Source organism: Chlamydotis macqueenii, chromosome 8 (assembly GCF_036417535.1).
Source record: "Chlamydotis macqueenii isolate bChlMac1 chromosome 8, bChlMac1.mat, whole genome shotgun sequence".
NCBI lineage: Eukaryota > Metazoa > Chordata > Aves > Otidiformes > Otididae > Chlamydotis > Chlamydotis macqueenii.
Window position 1 is genome coordinate 19,283,199 of NC_141563.1, and position 24,967 is coordinate 19,308,165.

The 24,967-nt window shown below is 39.3% G+C and overlaps 1 protein-coding gene across 2 annotated transcripts in view; it reads left to right on the forward strand.

Moving 5' to 3' along the window:
• Positions 1-24,967, forward strand: part of ABCA4 (ATP binding cassette subfamily A member 4) — a 78,050-nt gene that overhangs the window by 34,189 nt on the left and 18,894 nt on the right. For both annotated transcript variants that reach the window (XM_086752924.1, XM_086752925.1), the window contains exons 15-30: positions 999-1,220; positions 3,160-3,364; positions 6,015-6,113; positions 9,626-9,850; positions 12,468-12,645; positions 14,076-14,207; positions 14,956-15,095; positions 15,863-16,000; positions 16,265-16,452; positions 17,204-17,294; positions 17,907-18,112; positions 18,533-18,581; positions 19,108-19,349; positions 19,738-19,862; positions 22,301-22,399; positions 23,318-23,507. In XM_086752924.1, coding sequence (XP_086609050.1) covers positions 999-1,220; positions 3,160-3,364; positions 6,015-6,113; positions 9,626-9,850; positions 12,468-12,645; positions 14,076-14,207; positions 14,956-15,095; positions 15,863-16,000; positions 16,265-16,452; positions 17,204-17,294; positions 17,907-18,112; positions 18,533-18,581; positions 19,108-19,349; positions 19,738-19,862; positions 22,301-22,399; positions 23,318-23,507 — 2,529 coding nt within the window. The remainder of the gene's footprint in view (positions 1-998; positions 1,221-3,159; positions 3,365-6,014; positions 6,114-9,625; positions 9,851-12,467; positions 12,646-14,075; positions 14,208-14,955; positions 15,096-15,862; positions 16,001-16,264; positions 16,453-17,203; positions 17,295-17,906; positions 18,113-18,532; positions 18,582-19,107; positions 19,350-19,737; positions 19,863-22,300; positions 22,400-23,317; positions 23,508-24,967) is intronic.

Below are 24,967 nucleotides of genomic sequence, written 5' to 3' on the forward strand. Positions count from 1 at the left end.
TCAGTCTGCTCTTTCTTGTCAGCTTACCCTGATGAGTTGTTGTAGTTCCTTGCGGTTCCATTACAGCTTGGGTGGATAGAGAAAGCTTACTTTATTTGCTACACTGCTTTAATTAAAAATCAGGAGGTAGTTAATACCAGAGAGGAATGTGCTTATACGTGTAATTCACTTCCTTTCCTGGATTTCACTATGCTGGTGTGAGGGACCTTTGTAAATACATTCTTACGAGAGATTGTATCCCTCTTGATAAAGATATCCATCGCAGAGGCCCAGTGGGATGGGCCTCAGCACTGTATTTTAGGAGTAAATACACGATCAGCAGCAGTCCATGCTCTTCTTCTAAGAGAGGGAGCGTTTAATCTACAAAAGCTCTAAGGAAGAAAGGTCAATGAAAGTTCACCCAGTAGGTTAGTTAGTACACGAGGATCTCTGACAAACTGCACTTGGATTCCTCAGCTGTAATACCCTTCTGGAATTTGAACATCATTTAGGTGCAGAAACTTTATAATTTTCCTGTTGTTTTTTTATTTAAAATGCATTTTGTCAGGCTTCCTTACATTGTCTTTCCTGCACATCGAGCAAGTGAACTGAGGAGAAGAGAAGAGATCAAAGGAAAATTATTATGATAGTTCAAATAGATTTATTTAAAATGTATGAATTTCCAAGTAGGCACATCTTGCTTGGAATCATTTGCTTCTTAAGACAGAGGCAGTATGTCTATTTTCAATCAGTTATTATCTTAATTCAGTCATCAAATATGAATATGAACTGTATTGTACTAACCTGAAGTCACAATCCAGGAGCAGGGATAAAATTAGATAAAGGATTTGTTATTGTAATGACCTCAGGTGTTGAAACATTACTGCCTAGGAAAGGTAGAAGTCAGATAAGAAAGACTGACTTATTACAGGTTACATGTCAATCACAATTCTGACCTTTTCTGGTAGTTTAGAAAGTGGCAATACTTCTAAATTTTTCTGTTTTTCTTTTGCTTGCAGTGTGGACAAGTACTACAGTATAGCAATCCACTTCTCTTCTTTCTGTTCCTACTGACATTCACCACAGCCACCATAATGCAGTGTTTCTTGTTCAGCACCTTCTTCTCCAAAGCAAATCTGGCAGCTGCCTGCAGTGGAGTCATCTACTTCACCTTGTACCTGCCCCACATTGTCTGCTTTGTCTGGCAAGACCGCATGACTGTTAATCTGAAGATCCTAGCAGTAAGCATTTCACTGGTTGTATGGTGTCTTTGGATTTAAATTTTAGCTGCCCTTCTCACTGTGCATATGTGAGTAACAAAGCATTCCACACCTCTTCCTTTCTGCTTTTTTGGTTCAGAGAGGGAGACCTCTGAATCTCTCTCAAATAATTAAGGATTGCAAGTGAATAAGCCTTTAGTGAGCCTAGTGACCAAGAGATATTTTCATGACTTCTAGAAAATTCAGTAAAATTTATTTTACTTTTTGAACACTAGGAAATCAGTATAATGTTAAAAAAAAGTTTTGAACACTTATTTATAAGTCAAAGCAAATTTAACTTCTGGTATGTTTAATAAATATGAAGGCAATTCAAAAAATGGGGACATTATCTTTCTCATGTGCTATAACCTAGTTAACAGGGTGATATCCAAGGATGAGAAGACCTCAGGTTCACATTCCTTCTTTACCTGGACATAGAGTTAGGATTTGAATCCAAGTGCTAAAGCTCTGAGAAATATATTCTAAGAGGTTGTAGACATTCTCCATGCAGTGCTTCCTTGTTACCTCTCTTCCATTATAGGTAAGATACTTAACAATTCAGTGCAGCTGGAAACTTCTTGCTGTTTTTTGAAATGGAACTGTGAACTCACAAAATTGTTTAGACTGATTTTCTGTTGCCCAATGAATCAGGATGGGAAGCAGTTTTGAATCCTGTCTCCCCATCTTTGCTGAGCATTCTAACAAGCTAGGTAAAAGAGAAGTACTGTCTTCTCTTCTTGCACTGGGAAGTCTAATGAAAAAAAAGAAAAATAGAACAAAACACTTTAAAAGCTATAACTAAGTGTAAATATGGCTATGAATCTGCTTTCTTAACTGATGTACTATACAGATGTTGTATATACCGCCTTTAGTTCTACCGATTAAGGCAATAAAGTGCAAAACTTGATCCTGTAATTAAGTCAGGAAATGGGTAGAGAGTTTGCCTCTGACAGATTCCAGTTTGGGAAGAAATCTTGAGACTAGAATACAGTTTAAGCATAAAGACAACTCTTTTCTCACCCTAAAATGAAGGAGGAGCCATCCATGTAAGAAAGGATATTTGCTGACCAGAGGTCATGAATATTTTTCTCTATTCCTGATACGTTTGGTCTTATATTTGTTGTTTAAAGGTTAGTCTCTAAAGAGCAGCTGATTGCAAGGGATGATTAGGGGCAGGGTGTGCATGTGTTAGGGGGCCTGAAGGAAAAATAAAAATTTTTAAGGACAAGTAAAGTAATTGAACAATGATTGCATTGCTGAAAACCAAACATTTTTTACTTAGCACAGGATGATAATGCCTCACTAAGAGTTGCTGTTGGGATCCCTCTAGTCCTCTCATTTTCCTAAGGTTTGTCATTCCTGGCTGAATTACATATCCTGTGAAACAGCACTATATCACTACTTACTCTGTTTTTACAATGCAACATTGAAGAGGATGTTTGGATACTATACTGGTTTGTTAGTCTGTTGTGTGAAAACCAGGAGGCAGACACATCAGGGGAGGGGCTGGTTGTGGTTTTCCTTATCGTGAGCATCTGGTGTATTTTCTGTCTTGTTACTCAGGGAATATTTTGTTTCTCCACGATGGGCAAAGGTGTACACTGCAAACTTCTAGATGCATCTGTAGTATTTTCTGAACAGAGACATTAATGGAAAAAAACAAGCTGTGAAGGTTGCCTAGTAGCTAGAGAAAGTACAGCCAAAGTTGAATTCAGTCTATTTTGGCTAAATACTTCTTGGAATTGCCACAGTGCGGAGGATTAAACATCCTAGTCCAATAAAAAAGTGAAACCACTTTTCCCTGATCATTTGTTAGGCATTATGAAGTTTTGAAATCCAGTCTGTAAAGGTTGTCTTTTCTATGCTTGCTTTACCAAATATCCCTCTCTCTGAGTTGAATGTAATTTTTCCTTTGTTCCAGAGTTTGCTTTCTCAAGTAGCTTTTGGTTTCGGTACAGAATACTTGTCACGCTATGAAGAGCAAGGTCTTGGCCTACAGTGGGGTAACATCAGAACCAGCCCCTTGGAAGGAGATGAATATAGTTTTCTTTTTTCCATTAAAATGATGCTTTTAGATGCTTTTCTCTATGGAATACTTTCTTGGTATCTTGATAATGTTTTTCCAGGTAAGTCAATTTCTTATTCATACAAAGTACTTGTAGTTGTTGTGTAAACTATGTTAGTCTAATCAGTTTCTTTTCTCTGTCAGAAAAAGGATATTTGACATTGTAGACCATAAGTCTTATCCAGTGTGTGTGTGTGTATATATATATATATATATATATATATATATATATAGCATCACTGGTGTATTAAGGACTTCCACTTTTCTCTCTTTCTTTTTCCTTTCCCCTATTTTAGTCCTGAAAAGCATGGAAAAGGAGGAAAGAGTGAGGAGGAGGATGCAAATTCTGGTCCTGTTCAAAAATGTAAATAGGCAATAAATCTATAAAAATATAATCTGTTAAAAGCCAATTTGTGTACATATTTTTCTTTTGAGAACTTTCCACCACTTCTAGTGGGAATTTTATTTTTTTTTTTTTTAAATAAAGAAATAACAGTTCTAGTTCATGTATATACTATGGCCATATTAGGCAAACTATTTCTTAAAGGATGGTACTATTTCCTGAGACATATTCTGTGTCCTAGACATCTGTGAAAGTTCCTGTGCGGATTTATTTTATTTCTAAATGGGAATCTTGGTTCTACTGAGAATTCACAAAAGGACTTTCTTTGTTATCAATTACAAAGTTTGGGAACTTTCTTGTGAGAAAATGGCTTGTCCTTGTAGCTTAAATGGTTATCTTGCTTCTTATTGAATATTGTTACAATATAAAGAAAAAAGTAAACTCTTATGCTGTACAAGCAAGTGAGCCTTCTTTTCATTAATTTATTGCTCCCACATGTGAACTGCAGTTCCAGAATATGTTTGTTGGCAGATGGCTTTATATACTTTTTTTTCGCTTGAGTAGTTACTTGGAATTTGAGATCTAGCAGATTTTCTAGCTATGAAGGAAAATTAATGATGGTAAGATGGTTCTTGTCTGCACACATCACTTATGATAGTTAATCCAAATCAAGAAAAGATAATTTTCTTATGTCATTTTAGATCTGTCAGAGGATATTTTGCTTTAAAATTCAAGTATGACCTTAGGTCTGCTTTGTTTGTGTCCCTCCCAAAGTGAGCTATGCTACACCAAATTAATGCCCTCTCATTTTTTAAGAAATGTGTCCTCACAAAGAAGTTTAATGCAATTTTAACATACTTATTGTCACAGCTGATTTGCAGTAACTTTCCTGAAAGTTCCTCTTTGAAGAAGTTTGTGTTGCAACTCTGTTTATTTAAAAAAGAATGGACAATGTACTATTTCCGTGAGCACAGCAGGAATTAAACAACAGGAGTTTCTTTGCTCACAGATCCAAGTTGTTTCTTTCAGCCAGCACTTTGCACAAAATAAATGCATTTCAGGGCTTCTATTCATTAGCTTCAATACCTCCCAATATTTGCTCTGAGTGTCTCCTTGGCTTTCTGCTCCTCTGTTTCTGTGGAATTTCTTGTAGCACTTCTCTGTCACACACATGCAGGCTTACCAAATCAATGCTGTAGTCTTTGAGGTTACTATATGAGTTCCCTGGATAATCCTTTGAACCATATGGTTCAGCTCCTGCTGAAGTTTTCTCTGCAGCCAGCCACCCATTGGCACACTGGTCCTTCAGCTGTTTGAGCGTTCTGCTCCATAATGGAGTTCATTTGGGTTTTGCAATTCGTCCTGGGTGAGAAGCAGTTGTTTTAGCCACCAGCTTCAAATGGTTATGATCCAGTCTGTAACAAGTGCAAGGCAAACTGCTTATGGGTGGAGCCAGTGTTTATTTGCCTTAATGGGAGTACAAGTGGTTGCCTGACATACAGGGTATTTTTGTTAAGTCAGAAATAAGCAGACACTTTCATAAACAGTGGTTTTCAATACAGAAAAAAACATCTTTCAGTGAACATCACAAATTCCCTTTGCTTATTTTGAATAAGTAGGCCAAGAACATCTGGGTTTACAAGGATGTCAGTTTTAAACATAGCAGCTCAAATCCCTGCATTCTATAAATCAATCTAATCCAGGAAAGTACTGTTGACTTGCACTAACTCCGGTCTGGCCTGACAAGAACTGGTAATGTTATTGTACTTTCTCTTTTCAAAACAGAATTAACCTGTGACCAAAAAAAGCCCATTTCTGCTTAAGAAAAGGATTACTCTGTTGTCACTTTTCCTGCAAGGCTGTGTGCTGAAATAACAGCTAGAGTCTCTTCTGTCATTGCAAGTTGTGAATTCAGGCCCAGGGTAATAAGTTTAAATATAATAAGCTTTTAACTCATTACAAATCTCAAGTATTAAGTGGGCCTTAAAAGAAAATCCCTGAGTGAGGCTAGGATCCCATCTTAAGGAATCAAGGTGTTGGTTGGCAGTTGCTGCCTGGTTGGTGAGGATTCAAATTGTCCCCATGCAGGAAGTAGCTTCATTCTGTAATTAAACCATATTCTACTTAAGAAAAGTTAAGGCAAATCAGATAAAATATTTTATTAATATTTTGCTCCTTTCAAAAACAAAAGAAAAATCTGCAAACAAAATATGTTCTGTCAGGTACTTGGTGGATGGATTAACCTTCCAATACACAACACTAGGACTGCAAGTGTTTATAATTATAGCTCAGACTTTGCCTAGATGAATTTGTGCCCACTGAGGAATGTGTTTATGAAGTGCACTTTACCTGTTTATTTTTGGTTTAGGGGACTATGGGCTACCACAGCCTTGGTATTTCCCTGTACAGGAATCTTACTGGCTTGGCTCTGGAAACCCAAAAGCTGAGAAAACAGCAACTGCTGACGGTGAGTTCTTTTAAAACTTTGGTGTTTAGAAATAACTTCAAAACCACTGATCCACTTAGAGGTGACTGCATAACATTTTCATTACCTGAGCTGCTGCAAAGATTAGAGACAGCCATACACTGGGAATCTCAGCAGGTGCCTTTGAACTTGGAGTGGCCTGCTGTTATTAGAGATGAGCCACTGTCCCATCTGAGAGCCTTTAAAGCATGGGTTAATAAGCAACATCAAACTCCTACTCTTTAACCAAAATCTTTTCAAGGAGTTCTTATTGCCCAACACGGCCTTTATTAAATGAGTCAAAATGAAATACAATGTTGATCTTATTTACACTGAGGCTCCCTCATCTTTCTAAACCTGGTATTTTCTATCTAGTTTGACACTAGTTTAAGTCTGTTTATTTTGAGGTTTTAGGCAAGATCAAAATTGATGCCACCCTTGGACCAACTTGAATGAGTGCAGAAGTCCTGCTTTTGCGGATTTTTTTTCAGTGCATTCGTACTGGAGTAGTTAAGAACAACATGTGGGTGATTGTATTTGAAAAGGAATTAGTGCAGAGTGATGATAAATGCCTGGAACAGAGGCTTGCTGAAGGTGGTGTTTTGAAATCTATCTTAAATTTACAAGGCAACAGTGAAACCAATCAAAATGACAAATGAAGAAATATTTTTTTCAGTCTTCTCGTTACCATCCTTACCCTTCATTAGACTGCTGACAAGGCAGTCTCATCTCAGGGTGATACCTATAAACCAGGAGGGACTTAATCCTTTCTGTGGACACGATGATAATACACTCACTGCTCACGTGTTTTGATCAGAAAAGAGGAGGTTGTAACGTTGGTTTTTTGTGAAGAGGCTCTGCCTTCTGGTGCGTTTTGAGGGAATTAACATGTTTTCCTTTAGACTTGCTGTGAGGGTATTCAGAACAGTAAAGGCTTGTCTAGATATTATGGAGTCTATTACCTGCTTCAGCTTGGCAAGTGCTGCGCAGCAGATTAGAATTTGACTGTATAGGAAGAAAGAGAAAAGAGCCAAAGGAGGACTTGAAGTATGTTTATAGATGAATAGAAAATTTCCGAAGACCTGGATAAGATGTCAGCCACTGCGTCTCACTGTCTTTTTGTGGAATTTGGGCATATCCTGCACCAGAGCTCCTTTGAATATCTCGGATTTGGAGCACAATTACTTACAGGATTTTAACATTTTATATTTATTTAGCTTAAGCCTAAATGTAGTAGAAATTAAATCAATTTTCTGGTTGTCTTAATGCCTCAGAAGTTATGTATGTTCTTTAATATATTCCAAATACAAGGATCAATGGACGAAGGGAGAGCAGTGGATGCCATTTAACTTGACCTCAGCAAGGGCCTTATCATGGATTTGCATAGTATTCTGATAGCCAAATTGATGAGATACAGGCTCTCGAGTGAACACTAATGTGGGTAGAAAATGGACTGAGCTGCTGGGGACCAGTTATTAGTGGCAGAGACTAACACCAGACTTAATACTATTTAATGACTTTATTAACAGCCTGAACGATGGGATATAGGGTATCATGAGCAAGTTTGTGAAAGATATCAAATTGGAGTGAACAGTGGAGTGCAGGGCAGCTCTGCAGAGGGACCTCAACAGGCTGGAGAAATGGCTTTCTAGGAACCTCATGGAGTTCAACAAAAGTAAATGCATAACACCGTGCCTGGAATAGAATAACGCCGCAGGATGATACAGACTGGCCACCACCTAGCTGGCAGGCAGCTTTGTAGCAAAGGTCCAGCTGACATGCTGAACGTGAGCGGTTAAGTGTGCCTGTGTAGCCAAGATGACTAGATGCATCCTCAACTTTATTAGCAAGAATATAGCCATCGGTTCAAGGGAAGTGATTCTTCCCTTCCAGTCAGCACTTGTGAGACTACATCTGGAGTTGTCCAGTTTGGGGATCCTTATTGAAATGAAGATACAGAGTTACTGGAGAGAGCTCAGTAAAAAGCCAGCAAGTTAATTAGGAGCTAGAGCATATCACATATGAGGAGATGCTGAGAGAGTTGGATCTGCTCAGCCTTAAGAGAGAAAGCTAAGATAGAGCTAGACTTTTCAGATGTGCCTGGTGGCAGCATGAGAGGCAGTGGATATAAGTTGGAAAACAGAAATTCTGATTCAATATAAGAAAAAATTAATTTATTATGAAGGGAGTTAGAGCACTGGAACAGATTGCTCAGAAAGGTTGTGGAAGCTTCCATTTCTGGAGATAGTCACTGTAGTCTGAATTGACCCTGAATTGGTCTTTGGAAGTCCCTTCTGGTCTAAATTATTCCATTATTATCTCAGCTAGCTTGAGTGTGCTGATACTTATTTCCTCCTCTCTTCTACAAAGCGTTGCCTTAGTTTTTTTTCAAGGAGGGGCAGTTGGAAAGGTCATCTCTGGTTAATTCCTTTTTAGGAGGCATGTGATTCTTACCTCTTTGAAGAGCTAAGACTCTTCAGTGCCTCAGCTTACATGAACAACTGTAGAAATTTTCTCAACTCATATTATCTTTCCTTCAAGGGTAATACTAAACATTTTCTTAATTTACTGTAACTGGTTAATGTGTTGGATAACAAAATGTCAGATAATGTAAATGCACAGCTGAAAATTAAGCTAAACTAATAAATTAACTTAGTACTTAAAAAATTTACTTCTATCAGTGTGCTATGGCGTTCTGTACTTTGCCATTTTAGGTGACACGATGAACTTGTTTATGTTGCTATTTGTGCATCGGGTAGTCTTATACAGTTTTATGGGCTAAAATTTCTTATAGCAGAAAGATATAGTGAAATTTCACAACAAAATTAACTCCTAGGCCATCTGATAAATTGCAACTGTGGTAGTTGCACTCTAGGCTACCAGCTTGAATTTGTGTTGTGTAAACAGTTCCTTCAGGGACTCCATCTTCTTACATCACTGTTTTTCCTGCTTCAAGCCTGTCACCATTAGTGATTTTATGTGACTGTTTTCCTTCATGGCAGCAAGGTCTAAGAACAAATTGGAAAGCCAGAAATTCTTGTACAAAAGTTAAGACTAACTCATTCACTCCAGCCTGGAGCTAGTCTCTTAATCGAAGTAGCAGTTTAGCAGTTTGCTTTTCATTTAACCTCTTTGTTTTGTTTTATTTCCTCTTACTCCCTGTAAGTCTGGGAAATGTTTATATGGCCTTTCTCTTCATGTGGTGAAGAATTTGGTCTAGCGCTGCATGGACAAAATATAAAGTATATACCTAATATTAGTCAGGATCTTCTACTCTGAGTCTAATTGGAAAATTGTCAGTCGTCTTCCTTAAATATCTGTTCTTGACACTGTGAAGCAGATTTTAAGCTAAATGGCTTTGAGTGTGGAGTTCCTAACCTGAGTAAAGCACTGATGATTAATACTCTTGGAGAGCTCAAAGCTTAGGACTACCTCCTTTTCCTCAAAGCATCTTCAGCGATAAGAGGAAGTTAAATTTTGGTTCATTAAATGTTGGTTACTTTTGGTTTCTATAGAAAAAAGTCCAGAGTCAGAAGGCTGTGTGGATCAAAACGCCATGGAAGGGGAAAAAAATGAAAGCGGAACAAAGAAATCTGAAGAATTTGAAAAGCCAGAAGAAAAGAGTGACAACCAGGGGGATAAGGATGGTAAAAACAAACAATGTAAACACAAACGAGAAAAAGAACCCGGCGAGCAGGGGAAGCCTAAGACAGATGTCCAGGACAAAGATGAAATTAATAGTAAGGAGAGAGAGAAACCTGAGTACTTCTGAGATACTATACTCATTGAACTTCATAACAAACTAGGAGTGATTGGAGTGAAACTGCAAGAGCCCATTAGGCTAGAGAATAGCATGCGACTGCTAGAGCTGAGCTCAGAAAAGGCACTGACTCCCCCAGCTACCCTCTTACTGATTCCTCTCCATTCACAATCACTTAGAGTATTTTAGCCACCATGCATAAGAGAGCTGCCTTCCAGAAGAGCTCTGTATCTTGTTTTTCATCGTGCAAATGCAAGCTGTTTCTGTGGCAAGTTAGTGTTCACGCTAGGGGAAGCCTCAGAGAGACATTGACTTCTTGGAATTAAACAGTTATGACTTCAGTAAAAGTACTTATGCTGAGAGGAATGTTCTTGCCGGCTAGCTCCACACCCGCCCCCCCCCCCCTTTTTTTTTTTTGCCTATCTTTAGTGTGTCTCGCATCTGTAGGGAAAGGCTGGAGATATCAAAGGGAGTTATCTGAAGTGCTCTGTGTGCCTGTCTGCAGCCTTTTCTGATGCTGACATTAGCCACCACCTAAGAATTCCTGAATGGCCTGCCTTGTTTTCAAGTCCCAGTGTCTTCTTTTGTGGGAAGCCAGAGGAGTTTTCTGTATGTGATGCTCAGAGGAATGCATGTGGATTCTGTAGCAAAAGTAACTCCTACAGGCAGCTCTCAGCCCACTGACTCTCTTGAAAACCTAGAGATAAAAGTGGGGTCATCAGAGCTCCTCACGTAGGCACTGAAAACATGCATTCAGGGTGAATGGAAACAGGACAGAACTTCAAAAGAAAAAAGACGGGCAGAGGGCAAAGGTTATTTCAGCCAATCTTCTCCTAGTACTGCCTTATCTTTGTCATGCTGTACTCATCAGCTCCCAGGTTCCAGTTGCTCCGTGGCCACAGAGGAAGGGCTTTGCCTGTTACTGAACAAAAAAGCTTGCCTTCCCTTTCAGCCAGCTACACAGGAACTGGGAGCCATGTGGACAAGGCAAGAGCAGACCTGGTATGGTTCAAGGACAGTTTCCAAAATGGCTTCATGTAAGAACTAATGCTTCATGTGAGATTAATGGAATGGGAAATGGAGAGTAGTTCTAATAGCTTAACTTCAGTGCAGTCCAGTATCAGCACAGGTTAGCAGAGCAGGGCAGACACACTATAAATCTGTCCTAATTGGTACATTTTATGCAGAGCTTTAACCAAAGCCCCATCCACGTACCCCACAAATGCTGCCACCTCTGAAGAAAGACCTAAATGGCCCAAAATGGCACTGAGGGAATAGGATCAGAATAGAGAAATATGAATCACAAAAAAGGGAGCTCAGCCTTCCACCAATGTCCTTCAGGTGATGCAAAGCAAATATTGGGAGAGATAATAAAAAAAAAATGCATCAGAACTTGTCAGTGAGTCTTGCAGGCTAATATGAATTGAGCTCATGATACATATGAAACCAAGGATGGTACCTCAGGTGCCAATATATGCATAATTACCTAGCTAGACTCCATGTGGACTTCTGTAAATACAGGGATGTGTGTGTTGGGCTCAGTAAGATATAAGGGAACCTAGATTCCTTCACAAACCAAAAGAAAAGTTTGTCATAAATATAATTTTGTCTAAAATAAAGCTACCCATTCTAGATTATTTTTTTTCAACTGCTTTGTAGTATACACAGCTCTCTCGTGTACAATGTATTTGGGACTTTTTCCTGAGTATTGTTTATAATTACAGTCATACAAGCCACTAATGGAGGTGGGGCTGGTTTCACTCAGATGGCATTGGCTGCTCTCCACACAGGCCTGCTGGGTACTGAACGATTTAAGTAAACTGCAAGTGCAAAACAAGCCTCTCTACAAAGCCTTAAGCATTCTGTGTAAACAAAAATGGACAGGGTCTTTAGTTTAAATTTCTCAACTCCCATAATTCACATTGCCCAAGGGCTTAATTTACTTCAAAGGAAGATTGTTTTGTCTAGAAGCTGATGCAATAAAACATCCTGATGGTACTATTTACAATAATGCATTTTTAATCCTGAGAGAAAGCCATCCCATGTAGTGCTAATGTTAGGTACTGCCTGTCTTGAGCTGGCCTCAGCAAGGGGGTAAATTTCACCTACTAGGATTAAAAGCAAATGTTGGGTTTTTTTGAAGCATCATGGTAAAAGAATGCACAGCTGGGCAGATGATTTGAATGGCAGATTTCAGCCTGACTAGAAAGGCAACCTGCTGCTTGTTTAATATAAACTCTCAGCATATCTAAATATCTACAGACGACAATCCCAAATAATCTTCCTGCTACACAATGAAAACAGAAAGGGTATTCAGCTTCACTTGATCCAATGAGGTACCCCTCCACAAACGGTACAATTCTAGACTTTGCTTTTCCTGTCATTGATATGTGGGTCAATCTAAAGAAATTGCACTACAGTTAGAAATCTTGCCTCAGTTTGGTACTGATGTGCCTGAAGAATCTGTCCTTGGCACATAATGCTGTACTTTGCTAGGTATGTGCTCTTGCTTCTGCACTTACTGATCTATCATCATCAGAACTGGGATTAAAACGTGCTTTTTTTATTTTTTCATTCTTGACTTCTTGCCTTTCAAGTAAATACCTTCTTTGAGCCTGAGCCAACAGGATTGATTCCAGGAGTATGCATTCAGAACCTGGTGAAGATTTTTGCAAACAAGCCCAAGCCAGCAGTAGATGGGATGAATATTACTTTTTATGAGGGCCAAATCACAGCCTTCCTTGGTCATAATGGAGCAGGAAAGACAACTACCATGTAAGTATGTATTTTAGAAGAAGCAAATCCAGGGCAGTGCTCTATTGCTCTGTCCTGAGGAGCAGTCTTCTCTTTTCACTCTTCCCTCCCTGGTCTCTACCACCCCTGCAGCTAGCTTGATGCCCGACATCAAGCTTTTACCAGACAGGGAAATGCTGGCTCTCAGCAAAGAGAAAATATCCTGGATTAGCTAAAGCCCTGGGAGGGAGGCAATGCATTGTACAAACAAGTGAAAGTCTAGAGAGAAGGAAGCAATTCTTTCCCAAAATTAATTTCCCATGACCAAACTCCTGATAGATGAAGAGGGAGAAGGATTTTCAGGCTGAAAGAGCTGAAGATTTGAAAGCTACCACACTCCACGTGTTCTTGGTTTCTCTGTCAAACTGGCTTTAAGTCAGTCATTGTTTTTGGTCTTTGTGCAAAAGAGTATAAAATATAGGCCTTCTTTAGACAAAATGGTTACATACATGCAAGATCCATGTCCAGATTTAAAAGTTCCCTAGTCCTAGAACCCTAGCATCTCAGGAAGCTGGACTTCAGAAATGTTTAATTTTCTTTATGTACAACTTTATTTGGCAAAATAGAATTAATTGAAGAAAGTATTTCATGAGTGTGTGACAAGTTCACTAAAGGTTGAAAGAACCAAGGTGTTTCATTATGATGTTTCCCATCAGAACACTTTAGTTTTTTTAATTAAAAAATACTTTTATTCCAAATGTATTTTATATTGCCTTTAATTTTTTTATAATTGTTCCAAAAATTGTTTCACCCAAAAGAAAAGCATTCTAATCTACTGAAATGTTTTGTAAATTTGTTTTTCTATCTCCTGATAAAAACAAAAATTTCTACTGCTTTGAAATTTTCAGAACTGAAAAATCCATTATTTATCCAAATCTAGTAATAGGTTCCACCCATTTGCAACATAACATTTGGCCGCCTTCCGTTTTACAGAAAATGAAGGTGTAGGGGATGAGTCAGCATGGCTGGAGACCTCAAACCATTATTCTCTATCTTGGACCTAGCGAGCTTCATTTTAGACCCATTTGTACATAGCGGTGATGTAATATGGCGAACAAACTACTCTGAAACAGAGTAGCTGACTAAAACAGTTTTGTAATGCAGGCCAGAACCATACAGACAGGTGTATCAGAAATTATGTTATCATATCCACAAGATTCTCACTGTAGCAGGATAAGAGGTTTTATGTGTGCTTTTTACTGGAGTTCATAGAATCGTAGAACAGTTTGGGTTGGAAGGGAGCTTTAAAGGTCATCTAGTCCAACGCCTCTGCAAGGAGCAGGGAGAGTTGTTTTCATCAAGGCCTATAGTAAGAAGTCATCATGCTCCATCTAGTGGAATCATGGAACGAATCTTCCTAATCTGGCACAGAAATATAGGAGAGTAGGAATTTCCTCATTGTATTTTCCCAGGTCGATACTGACAGGCCTTTTCCCACCCACCTCTGGAACTGTGCTGATTGGCGGCCTGGATATTCAGACTCACATGGACTCCATTCGGCACAAATTAGGCATGTGCCCTCAGTACAACATCTTATTCAATCAGTAAGTATCATTCCATACTAGCTTTAAGAATAAGGGTCCCAGTCTGCATGCTTGACACATCCTCAAAACCTGTGTTTTTTCTCTTGTGATGCTGGCAGTCAGTATATCTCACAGGCACTCCTCCAGCTCTTAACATTCACATAGGGCAGGTTTTGTCCTTCTGCAGTAGAAATCTCCTACATTATTTAGCTGGGAACAAAGAAGTTTCCAAGGAAAATGGCAGTGATCTTGGTGTTGGTATTTTCTATTGCAGTGCAGGTTAGCAGGGGTTCAGCCTGGGAATTCATGCACTAATTTAAGCCTCCTAAAGCAAAAAAAATCTGAGCCAACAGTGCAGTAGGAAGATATTTTTACACCCATTTTGCACTACCATCTGACCATTTACTACCTTCTCAGGTGATTTCCAGCTTCACTGCCATCAGTTTGTGTTCATCTCAACAGCAGACTCTCTTCCTTAATGCAGCTGCTTATATTAGTTCTCATTTTATTCCCTTAAATGGGTAGCTTGATGCCTGCTGTACTTGTTTGTTGAGTAGCAGTTTCTGCTTTGAAAAGGCAGAGAAAGAGCCTTTGACATCTGAGTGAAGTACGTTGATCCCAAAGAAGATCTGTGATCTAGATGTAGGGTAAAGCAGGCCCTCTTCCTTTAGCAAGATAAAGATAGAATTAATTTATTGCTGCTGGGGGGAAAAAAAAAGTCTGCTTATTCATTTAAATTGCCTTGGTGCCTTTCTGTCTGATTTCACAGCCTTACTGTAGCGGAACACATCTTGTTTTATTCTCAACTGAAAGGGAGACCCAGGGATGAAGCTGAGCAAGAGTTGGAAACAATGCTAGAAGACATGGGCCTCGCTCATAAAAGGAATGAAGAGGCTCAGAATTTGTCAGGTGCCCACAGGATTGTTCTAAGACCTTTTTTTCTGCAGCCTTTTCTTTGGCTTTGGGCAATTATTGTTTGAATTACATGTTTGAGGCTGTATTCTGACACATCACTGTGCACTTGGGAGGTCTTTGCTCTCGAAGAGTAGATGGGGCTATACAAATAATAAAGTTGGCACAACCTAAAGTTTCTGTTTCTTACAGATATACAACAAATTCAAATGTACTTAAAGCTGTTATTTTTAAATGAGAATATATTAAAAAAAAAATCTGTCAATGTAAGAAAAAAAACAAATACAATTTTCTATTACTTCGAGGCAAATGAAATATCATTATACTACCATGCTGCTCCTTTGTTTGGATCAGTACTCTGCAATACTGTATTATTTGGTAGAAGTAATTTCTTTCATTGTAAAGGTATAAAAACACATACTGTATTTGAACACATTTCACTTTCAGACTCAAAAGCTGATTTGAATAAACAATCAGGTGTTTTCTACTACTTTGCCCTGATTGCAACTGTAAAAGTTGGCTAGTTTCACATGAGAACACGAAAATCTCATATTCCTACTTTTACTTCTGACAAGAAGAAGAAAATGCAATGCATAGATGAAAAATATATTTAAACAATAAGAAAATTTTGGACAAGGTGTTGTTCAAAACAGGATGAGTTTTGTTTTACTTTTATCAGTTTGTCTCAACACTGAAAAGTAGTGCTAATTACATCCCTGCCATTTATGTAACTCATCTCAGACTCCTGGATGTGTCTTTGGTAGGTGGAATGCAAAGGAAACTGTCTGTTGCCATTGCTTTTGTGGGTGAAGCAAAAGTGGTAGTCTTGGATGAGCCCACTTCTGGAGTTGATCCGTATTCCAGGCGATCTATCTGGGATCTTCTGCTGAAATATCGCTCAGGTAACAGGTTTGAGAGTGGAAATTATTGCGTTTTTATTTAGAACTTCTCATAGATGCAGCATGTGCCTGCTGTGTAAACTGTCATGAGTAGTGGAATATGAATACAAGCAAACAGGATTCTTTGAACAGACACCTATGGATGTGAGAAACCTGAGACCTGGCTCTGATGCAGAGAAAACCCTGAGTTAATTGCCAAAAAATTAAACACAGTTTTGAATTCCAAAGAGAGTCTATGCCTTGAACATTCCTCCTTGTTCCTTCTAGGCAGAACCATCATCCTCTCAACCCACCACATGGATGAGGCTGACATCCTTGGAGACAGAGTAGCCATCATATCCCAAGGGAAACTCTTCTGCTCAGGCTCTCCTGTATTCCTGAAGAACTGTTTTGGATCTGGCTTCTATCTCACTCTTGTTCGCAAGATGAAAAACACCAGAACTGCAAGGGCTGCAGTAAGTATGTAGCTTCCTCCCTGCACTTGTAATCTGAAAAATACTTAGACATATTCATGCACTGCACCAAGGCAGAAAGCAGGTAAGTGTTGCTTGAGGCTGTATACAAAACTGACTTAAAAATGAATAAAACAATGAGAAAATTTGATGATACCTCATTAAATTATATGGATACATGAGACTCTCTCTAAAAATCTTCTCTGGTTTTATAGATATATATTCAGCCAGACAGGTGAAAATAATAGGTGGATCTGAGGCCCTCAGTGGTCTATAGTTCGCTCTCATCAGTTAAGTGTGTCTAAACTTTTACCAATCAAGTTGTCTTTGTCCATATGCAGATCTTTCTGATGCTAGCTTTTGCAGTACACTGGCTGTGAACATGGTGTAGTCTAGTAACTAGTTCAGATACCAGAGGAGTCTGAGAAGTGGGGATCTGGAGTCTTTCTGCTGTTAGTGCTTCCAGTCTTAGTAGCAACGTGATCTGTGTACTCATGGCTACTGCTGATTGCATTTCCCTAGGTATTTTGCATGCAATTTAGAACTGACAGATATGCTTTGTGCAGGTGGATTTATGTTTTCTGCATTGCTTAATCCAGTCCTCAGATGACTTTCAGTATAATATGTTCAAGATGCTCCAGATATGACATATTTTTTACTGACTCAAGCAGTTCAAAGACTGACAAACTTTGCATCCTGTTTTGCATGTATCTGAAGCACTTTCATCTTTGGATCTGTTTCTTATCCATGCTAGTCGCTCTGTAGCTGTGGATCTCAGTGCTCCTGCTCCTGCTCCAGCTGTGCACACAGGGACAAAGAAGGAGCTCCAGAGCAGGAACTGGATGGTAAGAAGTGCGATGGTTCAGCATTCCCATACATAGCTATGTCTCCTATTTTGCTGCAATCTCATCTTACAGATCAATGCTGCTTGGGGCCCACTTCTTCAGTACTTGTGTCTAACATCTGTATTGTATTGTAACGTGAATTTAATAAAGTTTCTCTGTGGTTTTGCTCACCATTGCCCCTTTTTAATGTATATGGGGTCTCAGGGATAGATTATGAACTCAAAGTTTGTGTACTTTAAAAGTATAGACTGAGTTTTTAACTACTCTGCACAAAAATATGTAATTTGTTAATGAAAACCGAAGCATATCTAGAGCAAGGGAAACTAGCTTTCTCAGAAAACGTTGATTTGGTTTTTCTACATAAGAGAAGAACTTAAGTAGATATTCTTGAATATTTTGTTGTGCTTTATTAACAGACCTGAAATAGTTTCCTGCTTCATAGTTCCAGAGCATAATTAGCAACATAGCCCAGTCTAGTACAGAATTAACCAAGATATCTGCGAGTTATGTAATAGAGCAGTCCCCTTTTGGACAATGCAAACAACAGCTTTTGAAATAATGCTTAGCATGGTTAAATATTCATTCTTTGAAGACTATTTTGACTTTTCACAGGAGATCTGAACGAGCTAGCAGAAGTAATTCATCATCATATCCCAGAAGCAAAATTAATTGAAAGCATTGGTCAGGAACTCATTTACCTTTTGCCCAATAAACACTTTAAACAGCGATCTTATGCTAGTCTGTTCAGAGAACTGGAGGAAACATTGGATGACCTGGGACTCAGCAGTTTTGGAGTTTCAGACACACCACTTGAAGAGGTAACAGACAGATTAAAATATCTGCTGATCTTACCATCAGTCCCCAAAATGTTTTCTGAGACAGTTCCTGTTCTTAGTAATTCCTAATATTCCCTTCAAAACCTAGGCACATATGCTGTGGCACACTCAGAAAGTCTTTGGGATGGGCATAGAGAAAGGATCCAAGCCTTACATCATGTTAGCCTTGTGGAGCATGACTCATTAGCCTGAAATCTGTCTGTCTTTCTATCTTAGTTCGTTCCTTCCTTTAGTTTCTGAGATATTTCATAAGAGACCTCTGATTGTGTAATAAGCAGGAGTACTGAAAAGGTATCTAATTTTTTTTTTCTGTTGCATTAAAGGACAATGTATAGTGTTCTAGAGGTTAGGTTATTGTACCTGTTCTGTTCCCTAACCAGGAGGTGTATTTGTCTACGGCAGGTTTTCCTAAAGGTCACAGCAGAAGCTGACCCTGGAATGCAAAAAGCAGGTACAGATCCATCAATCAGTATTTAATCAACTTTTCTTGGTACTGTTCTCTATTCTGAACACCAAGTAAAGAAGAGCCTTAGAACTTTCAGTCTTTGTATGGTGTTCTTACCAAAATAAATTTGGTCAGCAAATATCTGGTTTTGGGGCCTGACATGATATCTGAGAAACAAGATGAAGTCAGCAGAAAGACTTTTATCTAGATTGGATTAGGTTCTTAATTATGTAAATAAAGTGGAATGTCAAGCCCCTAGATGTCAATGATTTTAGTAGTTTTTATAAAAAGTACTTTGCTGACCATTAGTCCATAAACTACATACATGATTAACTTGTTCATCCTGCTGAGTAAGAGAAGTGTTAACCTGTATGATATGACTAGATACAGTCACAGTGCAACAGTTGTAATTAAAGCAATCTGATGAGGTGATATATACAGTTGGTACAATTTGGAGCTCCTTAAAATGTTTGTGCTACCTTCGCGTATGGAGGATAAAATGCCTTCTCTGCTTCTTTTCATCATAACCTAGGAGACACTCAAGAAAATTTTTCTACTCTTGGCAAAACTTCTACGGAGAACAAACTAGCTGAAGAAACTGTAGTGAAAACTAATGACACTACTCGAATGCCAGTAGGCGTAGCAGGAGATCAAAATGGAGGCAAAGGGTCCCAGCGGTATAAAGGTTTTCAGCTTCTACATCAGCAGATCAAAGCGCTGCTCATCAAACGGTTCCTCCATGCCTCCCGAAGCCACAAGGACTTCCTGGCCCAGGTATTGACTTACTTTTGCTGTTCTCGACTCTTTCCCACAACATTCTTAACACTTTCTTTCCCAGCAATGTCTCTGTGAAAAGCAACAGCAGTGCTGCAAATGGGTAACAGTGTCCCTAACTGTTCTGTTGTCAACTCTTCTGCACCAAGTTCATTATTCAATCACTACTATCCCAGCATTTTATTTTTAATGTAATACATTTCTGTGACAACCAGAATCTTAACTGAAAGCATTGGAAATTAAATTGTTAGTGTTCAGGAGCTAAACCAGATCTGATCTGTGTACTCCTGCTGTCCCTCCTTTGTTTATATATATTATGAGGTGTGTACAGTGTCACTCTACAACATACCTCTAATAACCTTGTGTGATTTTTTCATGTTCTCTGCAGATTGTTCTCCCTGCTAGTTTTGTGTTGCTGTCTTTAGTACTTACAGTCATTATTCCTCCATTTGGAGAATATCCTGCCTTAACATTACACCCTTGGATCTATGGACAACAGTTTACTTTCTTCAGGTAAGAGGAATCACTGAGTAAAAGTACATCTGTCAAATATACACACTTTTCTCCCTAGCATTTAGGATCCAGTCTTACTGGACTTTTCTCATGCTATGTAGTATAAAAAGGATTAATTCCACTGCAATTAGCAGATTTAAAATGGCATGAAATTGGTGCAAGTGGAGAATACAGTTGCTAGTATGTATAACCAATAGTCCTTCAAATATCTTGCTATCTTTGGTACTCTCCTATTCCCACCTGAATTCATGACCTCAACACTTACGAAGTTACATATCCTGCCTAATAGGAGATCCAGGATACTAAGAAATCTGACTGCTTCTGCTATGCTATTGAACTACTCCTGTATTCATAATCTGAGAGAACAATAAGATTCAAGCCTATCTGCTGACCTGTGGTAGACTTATTTATAGTTAGTACAGTATTTGGGCAAAGTTATGAAAACAACAGGAAAGCCGAGACTCTTAGGTATTATTAATGCTGCTGCTTAAGTTTCTCCCCACACAGTGTCATTTGGTTGGGTCTGATTTTTTATTTTTTTTCTTTTTGTCTACTAGCATTTTGTTTCCTTTCATTCTTCATGGAAGCCTCAGTTCTGTTCTCTCCAGGTCACTGCACAATTCCTCTCTGCTGTCCTGAACACTTGCTTTACCTTCACTTCCACATATTCCAAAGCTGAACTTGCACCAGGTCAAAACATGTGCAATACAGAGGAAATTTATGGTCAATGTTTAAGTCCTAGACTAGATTGCCACTAGCAGAAAGCAGCAAAACTGAAGGCAATAGTTTTGAAGCATTTTCCTTAAGTTTCATATTGAAAATTCACATGCAACTTTAATTTAATTTATACATGGTAGTGTATGAAGCAGAGATTGATAGTCATGCGTGTATAACACTTGGCACTAGTAGTAGTCCAATGGCACTTGTCATAGTTTAGCCCCGATCGGGACCAGACTACGCAATCTCTCTCTCTTGCTCCCCCCACCCTCTGAGAGAATAGGGGGAGATAACATAAGAAAAACAGCTCAAGGTTTGAGATAAGGACGGGGAGAAATCCTTAAAGCCACCATCACGGGCAAAACAGACTCGACTTGGGGAAAACTACTCATTTATTTCTAAAACCAGCAGGAGAATAAGACAGGGAAAAAGATAACCTCCCCCCACCCTTCCCCTCTTCCCGGGCTTATTATCTCTACCACTTTCTCCCCACCCTGAGCGGCACAGGGGGGAAGAGGGAATGGGGGTCGCGGTCAGTTCATCACACATTGTTTCACGCTGCTGCTTCATCGTCAGGGCAAGAACTCCTCGCATTCCTCCCCTGCTCCAGCATGGGGTCCCACCCACACGCCACACAGTCCTTTGTGAAACTGCTCCGGTGTGGGTCATCTCTTCCACGGGGTGCAGTCCCTCCAGAACAGCTGCCCCAGCAGGCCCTCCATGGGCCACAGCCTCCTTCAGGCATCCACCTGCCACAGCGTGGGGTCCTCCATGGGCTGCAGGTGGATCTCTGCCCCTCCATGGACCTCCATGGGCTGCAGGGGGACAACCTGCCCCACCATTGTCATCACCACAGGCTGCAGGGGAATCTTGGCCAGGAATCGCATTACTCCTCCCCCTCCTTCTTCACTGACCTTGGCATCTGCAGCCGTTCCTTACAACAGGCTGGCAGACGCCTCTCAGGATCCTTTTTACATCTTATTCACATCTCATCTCCTCTCCACTTCTTGCAGCCAGGCCGGGCTGAGTTGGGCCCAGTCGGCTGCCCAGCGGGAGGCCAGAGGGTGAGGCCTGCAAGACCCACAAGGCTCGCGTCTCCCCCTCTCTGCCCCCACTCAGCTGCTTCACATCTCTCTTTTTTTTCCTGTTTTCCTCTTCTTAAATACGTTAACGCAGAGGCGTTATCACGGGACATTCTGCTACCAATTGGCTTGGCCTTGGCCAGCAGCGGGTCTGCCCTAGGCCCTGCTGAGTCCACTAAACAAAGGGGAGCGACTTCTAGCAGTTTCCTACAGAAGCTACCACCTTAGGCCGCTCCTTATTAAACAAAACCAAAACAGCACTCAGTAGTCTAATGTTATTAGGTTGTTAGTTGCAGATACTTCACTATTAGTAGCATTGTCTCTTTGGCCTCAGCAAATGAAAATGCAGGATATGTTTTTCATCTTCTGATTACTGGGTGTGACAGGGCTGAGAGGGTAGAAATGTAGATTCAAGCCTTTTTAGAGAATATTACTATAGGAGTATTTCAGAAGTCATGCTTAACCATCTTGGGAGGTTCTCAGGTTTTGCATAAATAAATAAAATAATTGAATTATCAGCATTTGGAGGGGGACGTTTGGTTCTGCCTTATGGCTGTCTTTCACCAGTTGCTATGTGTATTCCTGTTCAATAGTTAGAAAAACATTTCTTATAGAGAAAGTCCTGTCTTCTTCCCTTAGCAATGAGCGTCCTGGCAGTGAACAGATGGTCTCCCTCACTGATGCTTTCTTGAACAAACCAGGATTTGGAAATCGCTGTATGAAGAATCAGCCTCTTCCGTAAGTTGCTAGCTAATCTCTCTTGAACAAGATTCTAGCAGGGTATTACTAGTGGGACTTGAGTAGTGAAACAAGAATGAATTGGCTTGACTTTTCACTAGAGCTAATGCTTGTGATATATTGTTGGCAATAGTATCTAATACTAATCAGGTCAAAAGTAACGAACAAAAACAAACAGCAAGACAATAATGCCACTAGATTAAGATTCCACATGTGAGTTCCCCCCAGGTTCCTGTGGTTCCCACTGGTGTGTTTGGAAGCAATAGCTTCAGCAATTGCTCAGATTGTGAAATAGCAATGGGACAGTCTCTGTGTTTTGAACCTATTCTCACTCTGGAGGGCAACATTAGTAGAGCCCTTACTTTAATATTTGTTGTCCTACCCACTCACCCTGCCTGTGAGTCCTGCTTTGGAGGCATTTGTCACTGGCATGTTATGCTTTGCTGTTTGTTCCTTTTCTCCTGCCTCTCTCCCAGTGATGATATCCAGCAGCTTCATTGTCCTGGCTGTGCTCCCCGCTCTCTTCCCTTTCCTCTCCTCTGCCTGCTTCAGCAGAAACGAAAAGGAAACTTTAAAAAATAAAGAGAGAAAATATACTGCATGAGCAAGGAAAAGGGTAGCTTCTTCTAGATGTGTGTCCACTGCAGATTTTATTTATACTGATGGGTAAAACACAGTCCCCTTGTTCCTTCAGTGTCCTATCTGCAAGCAAGCTAAAGACAGTAAACTTAGCAGAGATGTGGTGGGAGATTATATTTATTCGTGTTTACCAAGTACTCTAAAATGTTCTTATTATTCATAACTCACAGGATAAGGGCTGAAAGGAGAATGCCTGCTGAGAGCACTGTGATTTTGTGGATTTGTGAGCTTTGATGAACTGTATCTCTGCACAGCTTAGAGTCTTGTTCCTCTGTACAGGAACTACCCATGCAATAATATGGCAACTCCCTGGAACACACCTCCTGTTCATCCTAACCTAAGCAGCCTCCTGCTGAGCCAAAAGTGGAGCCCTGAGAATCCTTCACCTTCCTGCAAGTGCAGCACTCACAAGAAACTCACTATGTTGCCAACATGCCCTGCAGGTGCAGGGGGCCTCCCACCACCACAGGTAGTGTCCCTGTGCCATAAATCTTGGTAGAAAAGTTTCCTGGCAAGTGCTGGAAAAGGGATTAGTGTGTAAGCACCTTGCCATACCAATATACGTGGAAGGAATTGAGTACATTTTTTTAAGAGAGCAAGAATTGCTGAAATTTGGAATTCAGTTTCAGATGTATTAGAAAAGCTTCCACATCTAACTGAAATTTGATTACTATTTTCATCAAATGGCAAACTTTTCATATAGAAGAAAATCACAAAAATTTTAACAATTTATCAAATAATTTTTTAAAAAGCTTAATTTTTTTTTGCCTCAAAGAACAATTCTATTTAGAAGATTCCCTTTCTTTAAAGAAGGGAAGGAAAGGAGGGAGAAAGAAGAAAGGAAGGAAAGAAAAATTGTCATGATTTTGAAAAAATTGGAGTGGGGTAATCTCATTAAAAATGGAAAAAATAGTATTGAGTCAACCTCAAATAATTTTTTTTAAAATGTCTTTTGGTTCCATTTTTAGAAAGAAAGTTCTAAGCTAGCAAAAAAAATGTTCGTATGCATGTGCATTAAGATGAATAATTTAATAACCACTGATGTTGTATGGAGAAGAGATGAGAGCTACATTCCCACCTGTTCCTATCAATGAATAATGTTTGTAGTGCCCTTTATAAAATGTGCTTGCTCTTTTGAAAAGCAAAGGAAAATTACAGCCTGTTATGTTTACATTTTCTAAATGTTTTTCTAACAGTTAAAGAAAACAGAACTGCAGCCACTCTGAGTAATAGCTCACTAATTTAATGTCTCACCATGCACACCATTCAACTTGAATATTCCTGTTTGCCAGGCTGCACACATTAGCCAAATGACTAAAATAATTCTAGTTTTAACACTCATGTCACAAACTTAATCGATTCCTGAATCTAAATCTATGACATGATCTCTTAAAAATACTGATTCCACTTGCTTTGTTTTCTCTATCTCTATTCACAAAACAACAAAGCAAAGTTGTTTTAAGTATCTGTAGAATTCCTGTCCATGAAGCAAAAAAAAAAAAAGAAATTAATAAGGAAATTAATTCTGACCTTATTCATAGCATCCCAAGTTATTTCTGATTTCTAAGTAGTCCCTGCGCAACGGACAGACGAGGTTGAATTTTGCTAATTGCATGCTAGTGTATTTGAGAGGGAAATCTAGTCTAAAGCTTTAAATACAAGTAGGATGCAAAATTAATTTTTTGTTTGTTTGTGGGGATTCTAGTGCTTTAAGGGAAATGTATTTCTTATAATATTATCCTGATAATTTTGCAGGATATGATAATTTTGTATAACTTATCAGGAAGAAACAGTTCACATTTAAGTCTCCAGGGAAGCAACAGTATGTAAATAACTGAAGTATGTCTGAACACAGAGAGCCCATTTAACAAAGACGCTATAAGGATGCTACGTCTTCGTATATATTGTCTAGAATCAGCTAGACATCTG